Genomic DNA, 7,486 nt, shown 5'->3' on the forward strand with positions numbered 1-7,486 from the left:
TACAGTAAGAACTTACTGATAACTGAAATACAACTTGGGTGGAAGAACACTACCTACTCCATTGGCACTCATGTCAAATACTGTAACAACTGGCTGACAGCTGAGGTGAAACTTGGGTGAAATAATTATTATTTTTTAATTCTTGAAACATTGGAGGATATGTTGTAAAGGTCAAATGCTATACAGATGAGCAAGTTGTAATGCCATACAACTATACAGTAAATACTACAGCATTTTATCTTCCAGATTTAAAGAATCACAAATGTTTCTTATAGCAAGTCATGAAAATCACAAAAACAAACATGGTTTAGGCAGTTACTGAATACTTTAAATACAAAACCATACAATGTATTTCTTCACAATGTAATAAAAGGAAAGTCGAGTGATAATTGGCACAGAAATGAGCCAGAACCTAGTATAAATCTGTTACTTTCCTTAGGAGTGCTAGTAATAAATATATCAACAGTTGTCAAAATATTGTAAACTTGTATTCTTCATGAAAAACACTTGACACACAAAATGTAATTCATATATATATATATCTTTAGTCTCCTTTTAATTAATTAAACACTAGCTCTTGTGGTTGGATAAACAATAATTTCTGAAAACTTTACATTTTATTAAATTATGAACAGACCTAGTGAGCCATGTTAGAGTGTACAAGCCAAACACAAGTGCATATACACAGAATAGAACAGCCTATAGTGGAAAACTATCTATGCATTCCCAGTAGTATATTATATTTCTTACAAAACTGCTATAATCACCTCTATAACATGCTATACCATCTTGAATAACGGTAAACATAAAACTAGATTTAATGCATGTTTATAAATTTAGATTGTACCCTATTCCATATCATTTTCTGTTACAAATATAAATTAATAATGCATTTGGTATAGGAAAATATTAAAAACATGACTTTCCACTATGTTTTCCAACTAATCTAGTACTATGTACGCAACTACTTATGCTAAAAAAAAACAGAACTATTTCTTAAATGAGGTCGTGAATGTCAATAAACAAAATATAATTTTATTCCTTTATATAGTCCCTATATTTGGAAGCAGCCTTTGCAGCTCTGAAAAACAACATATAATTACTCTGCTGCATTCTGTCTTACTTTAGAAGTTCAACATCCAAATGCAGTAGCCGCAATCCCACTGGTATCTAGGTAATCTTACATAAAGCACATTCAGATACATGTTTTTCCCAGAGTTTTAGGCTATTCTTCAAACTACCATGTTGTTAATAATCACACGTACAGGTCAAACCATAGTGACGAGGTGGTTTACTTTACAAGATCTTTGGACTCTCTATTTTCATTAGTCCACTTGATATTACTAACTACTGATGATAAGTTCTAATCCCCCCCCCCCACTAAAAACAAAATTAGAAAACAATCATTCTCACAAATACTCCATCTTTAGATTTACTGTAGAGAGGCACCCATTTTTTGTTTTTATTGAAGTAATCTGCATTTTCACCCAATTCAATGATTTATGCTAAGTAACAGAATAATTTTTAAATGTAACTAACGAAACGAATATGACTTTGATAGAACAAGGTTTTTTAGTGATAAAACAGTTGCTTTTTAATGATATTCAAAACCTTGTATATTTATGAAATATACTAGTAAGTAGCTAATTTTTTTGTTGTTTATTCTCAGAAAATGAAGATAAAACTAAGAACATATATTTTAACATATTTTGTTAATGAAGGACTGTTTCTTTCTCTTTACCCCATGCAGTTTCTTGATGAAAAATATATTTCATGCAAATAAAAATCATACAAGCACTGTCATTCAATAGGGTTAAAAAATTTCTAGAACATGAAAATATGGTTTTAATATTATGATACAATGTGAAAACTGTGTGCTAAAAAGAATGGTAAAGCTTTAATGCAGTATTACCAATTTAAATATATTAAATTCCACTAGATGAACCTAAAGACTCTGCTAAAAAAATACCACTAACCCACTAGAATTAAGAAAGAGTGATAACAATGATAAAAAAGTTTTAATGCAAGTTCTTCTACCTTTGAAATAACAGTTACTAAAATCAAAGATAATATACTATTCACCAACAATTCATCAAGCACTGATTTGCCAACTGCATACACGTGATCTGTTTAATAAACAGCACAATATACAAGACAGTAGATGGCACTATTAAAGTCACCAGTCATTAGTTAACCTTATCGCCAATTCACAAATTGACTAGCATATCTTGAATGTAGTGACTGCATAATATTTGGTGAAACCTAGATATAGAAATTTGTATTTGAAGCTTTTAAATTGATTTCAAAATTATAGAAAATAAAGCTCTACAAAAAAAGAGGCGCGGTGGAATTATTTATGTTTATGGATCCATTTAATTTCTTGTGATCACTTAACTTATTCCATAAGATGACCTGGCAAATCCACTATATCTAGCAGAAAATCTGCTAAATTGGAAACATTGCTTATAATTTTATAAAGCATATCCTAACACATTTTACACAGCATATCCTAACCTTAGTTGAAATATAATTAAATGTAATTTTATGGAGAAAGTGAGAGAGAGAGAAAAAAAATGCAGCCATAAAACAAAAGTAAAGACCCAAATTGCATTGAGGATACACTGTCTGTTCAGTTTAACCTAAACTTTGCCAGCCTCACATGCTTAGAAGAGAGAGAAAAATAGGAGCAGATGTGGGTGCTCTAGCTCACAGTGTCCCATGTCTTTACCACCTTTTGCTGTCTGCAGCCATATGTGGGAAGGTAGTTGTTCACAAAAAATAAATAAATAACATAAAAACAATAATAAGAAAGAAATAATTAGAATACAAGAAATCAAAGGGGGGATATAGCAAAACTGTCCTTGAAGTTAGAATTCCAGCCACTAATATGAAGTTTGGACATAAATACCAAGATGTTAAGGTATTACTAATTATTAGTATTACTAAATTATTAGTATAGCTCCCATCCTCCACCCTTCCACGCTATTATCTGGATCTTCAATGGTTCTAAAGAGATTCAAACAGTGGAAGGCCTTATATTAGGAAGGTGATACAACTACATTAATCCAGCAATATAAGATATGAAATGTCCAAATAAGGAATTCCAATTATTTCCCCTACAATAAATTTTAGAAATCATTTTTTATTGTGTATATCATAATTTCGTTTAAATTACTATTTTCAAATTTATGTAAATACTTTTTATATTTATTATAAAATATTTTAAAATATTTAATTACAGTTTTTTTCTCATCAAATCCATTAAAAATCAGTTTATGTATTAATATACTAATATTAAGAACTGTACACTGCTACAAATTTTACAATATCTAAAAAACTGTGAACGTATAATACTCTGTATTTCATTTGTTGGTACACTGCTGTTTGGAGAGGGAAGTCCAAAAACTTGAAATGTGAAATCAATTTTTATCATAAATATTAATATTACTATAATTATTAATTAACTTAATGTCTAAATCTAAATAATGTACTTCAGTATCTGATATAGAAGCATTCTCAATCTGTAGAACTGTAGAATAAATATTACAAATATAATTACTTATTACTGTATTATTAATACTAATTAAATCGTCAGTATAACTATATGTCAAGGAAAATAATTCTGGATTTGGAAAATTATTTATAAATTTATTTTTGTAATAATAAAGATATAAATTAGCAACACCGCTTGAATAATTAGAACCCATCAGTATACCTACTAATGTTTATAAATGTGCTTATCAAAATATGATTGTTCCACCATAAAATAAATTATCACATTATATAATTCAGTTGATCCATATATTGTCGTCTGCACTCTTTCAGAGCTCATAATAATATTAACTGAAAAATTGTCCACAACAAACACTATCTTTTTTTTTTTTTGTCCGATGTTCTATCACACAAAACAAAAAATTTTTCTGAGGTTAGTCATGTTCTGAAGAACATAAATATAATATTTTTTATTTAATCAACAGTTTTCCTATAAGAGTAAATTGCTCTTAAGTTTAAGATGTGCTGCTACAGAAATCTTTAGGATAAACAAATTTTTAAACTGAATGCCATCAGCCACCCGATGAAAATTTGGGTGCTAGCAAGCACAAAATAATAACAACAGACCCAGAACTATTTTAAGAGCCAAGAAAGAAATGAACTCTAAACCAATAAATGATGCATGTAAGTGGTGACTACTAGGAAGTACGCTATTTGAACCTAAAGTAACTTTTGATATAACATATTGTACATGTAGTTGGAGACACAATTGCACAGTTTTTCTATTTAGAGATATGTTTTACAGCATATATATCTATATATATATATATATATTATTATTATATTTTTTTATGCTGAGTATTACAGATTACTTTTCTCTGCAGGAATACTCATTATAACCCTATATAATACACAGGGTAAAGAGAAACATCATATAAAATTGGTGGTAGTCACATATACAGATCTAGGTAAAAATGACAAAACACAACACACAGTATACTGAATCTATACCAAGTACTCTTTTAGAATTATTTATACTTTGTATCAAAATGTCCATCCAAATTTCTACTCTTTTTATGACTTTATGTCTTCAAATTTAAGATATATTTTTCTTAGCTTACTCTGTTGTCCCTTAACATGTACGAACTCAGCTTCCAAGAAACACTGTAAAATGTTCTCAAATGTCTGCATGCTTGCTTGTTTTCTTCAGGTACAACCTCCAATAGTGTCATCACTTCAAAATCTTAAACAGGTCCAAAATGCTTTTAAAATTGAATTCACTTTAAGACATCTCAAACTCGTATAAACTAGATCCATTGCTTAACCTTGTTCCAATACATCTAATTAACAACATGTGTACAAAATAAAAGTGTACTGTTTTACACTAATATTTTCTTAAGATAAAATGTTCATGGATACTTCAGTCATAACAACATTTTTTTTTAACTATAACACTATTCTCTAAAAACTGTGGACTGTCAAAATTGTAACTGCAATTTTCTGTTTCTGGAAGAAACGGTAACCAGCAGACATCACAGTGATGAGTTTAATAAGGTGTTAACACAAGTAAATAGTGGGCAAGTCTTGAAGAATTACCAAATAAATTGTTACACATCCACATTTTCTATGTGTTTTCATAGAATTGGTGTAGAAGAGGATACCAGTATTCCAAATTTTGACTATTCCGAAACAACACGGTAATATAGGTCTTATGACAACTAACCATAATTGGATTACATAGCTGTCATGAGAAGAGAATGTAACAGCATCTCATGTTCAAGTTATTGCAGCTTTTCTTCAGTTAAAGTATGTGATGAGGTTAACTGATGCAGAGCACTGTCTGAGGCTGATGGAGAAACACAAGTCTTGTAGAGTGGGTAGAATGCTGAACTTTGACTTGGTAACAGCACAAATTTCTCACAAGGCTTGATGGGTCCATACCCTAGAGGTTCCACATTGTTTGTCGTATTCCTAAAGAAATTGTCATAAAACACAAGACGGATCACTGACACATCAAACACTTTGTTTACCAAGTTCCAAACATCAATCTTAGTTACGAAATGGATAGAAATATATCATTAACTTACTTATTACATTATTCTGTGGCAACAAAAAAATCTTGACAGCTTTTGTTTTGGCACGGGGTGTTTAACTTTACCCTTATAAAGCATTTCACAATTCTAGTAAATAGCAAATGGTGGCTACCTTGACATTTCAACATTTCATTACATATAACCTTGATTATTTAACATAACATAAACATAATAATAACATAACATAAAGTGCTAGTTGAAAGTCACTGCTCAGGTAATAGTACAAGTACTAAATTAAATTAAGAATTTTCATTATCATCATTGTGTAAACAAAATTTATAATCTTACAAATTGGAATTTGGCTATAAAATGCTTGAATACTGGTAATTAATAAAATGAAGTACTACTTTTTAGGCTTAAAAATTATAAAAAGTATTTTGCTTTTAAGATTTATTGGATGGAATATTTTTAGAAAAAGGTAGAATAGTAAGCATTAATAAACAGAGCAAAGTTTTAGAAATATATCCGTGTTTGGAAAAAATATTCTCAGAGAAAGCTGCAACAATGATTTTCTATTTGTTTTGTGATATATCTCAACAACTTAAAACACAGTTTAATTCTTCTTTAATCTGTACAACTTTGTATACACTTACGCAATTCAAATTCTCCCTTGTATGTATCACATGCTCCAAATAACCCACTTAATCTTTCCAACCTTATTTCAGTTTTTGAGTTTTAATTCAAATTACAAAATTATAACATAGGTATTTCTGAGACATAATATAATTTTATAGACTCCAGTCATCATGATTTTCAGAAATATATACCAGAAAGTTAAACCTACATGCTACACTCTCCTATCACATACTATCTTTCAAAAAATTTTATTAAATTCTCTCTGGAATTTGCTACTACATAATTTATAGCCAATAGAAAGAGAAGATTTTAATTTACTTTAACTAACTCCTTCTTATGAAAGCTTTAGAATTATTTGGCATACAGATTCAAAGTTACTATCACCAAGTTCAGCTCAACCAGCTAAGCAAATTACTTTAACACACTCATAGACTAGTTAGAAACCCAACTAAATTATAATAGTTATAGAGCATTGTATGCATGTTATTACTATGTGTTCTAAGTTAAATATTTGAAATAAATAAAAAGAATTTGGTAAAGTACTAACAATTACCAAAAAATTATGGTTAAGTTTACCCCATTTCGAGTTTTTTGACTGCAAAAATGTACAAGACCCACACTTAAGTACTAAATTTCTAGTTTTACGTATATTTTTATACATTGTTATAAATGTAACAATAATATAAAATTGAAAATTTATTAGGTTAGATAAAAAAGCATAAATTAAAAAATTAAGTAAAAAATAATAAATTAATTTTTCTATGAGGTACGCATAGAAGAAGCACGTGCATTATGTAAATTAATACCATAATTTGATCTACGCATTAAACAGGCGATTCTTAGCTTGTTACATGGGATTAGTAGTAAGTCTAAGTATGGTTCAAAGAGCATTAAAGCAATAAAATCAAATCAAACATATGTGAACTGTTTTGTGCCTGAGACTACTTAGGATAAATAATTCTAATTTTCTGTTACAATCTACAGTCATTCTAGAAAGAAAAAAAAGTAATTTAGATATATTTTGTACTCTTTGTGGTGATAACAAGGTTGGTCAAATTGAGTGAGCTCATGTAGTGTTAAGGTAGAGAAAATAACAGACTCTGACTTCATAAATTCACAGACAAATATGTAGTAATAATACCCTGATTAAAAAAACCTACAAAAGACTGGCAAAATTTCATGAAGATACACTTATCACATTAGAAGTTATGGTCTGTAAAGTTTCATAGTTACATGGTGATTACAAGGTTGGTCAAATTGAGTGAGCTCATATAGTGCTATGGTAGAGAAAATAAACTCTGATCCCATAAATTCACAGACAAATA

At 29.3% G+C, this 7,486-nt stretch overlaps 1 protein-coding gene across 1 annotated transcript in view; it reads right to left on the minus strand.

Moving 5' to 3' along the window:
• Positions 1 to 3,273: 3,273 nt before the first annotated feature.
• The window catches only part of LOC106461519 (protein FAM117B-like), a 99,788-nt gene continuing 95,575 nt past the window's right edge, over positions 3,274 to 7,486 (minus strand). Inside the window, exon 6 of the mRNA XM_022388504.1 lies at positions 3,274 to 5,463. Within this exon, the coding sequence (XP_022244212.1) occupies positions 5,274 to 5,463 (190 nt within the window). The 3' untranslated portion in view covers positions 3,274 to 5,273. The remainder of the gene's footprint in view (positions 5,464 to 7,486) is intronic.

Source organism: Limulus polyphemus, unplaced genomic scaffold (genome assembly GCF_000517525.1).
Source record: "Limulus polyphemus unplaced genomic scaffold, Limulus_polyphemus-2.1.2 Scaffold977, whole genome shotgun sequence".
NCBI classification, from domain to species: domain Eukaryota; kingdom Metazoa; phylum Arthropoda; class Merostomata; order Xiphosura; family Limulidae; genus Limulus; species Limulus polyphemus.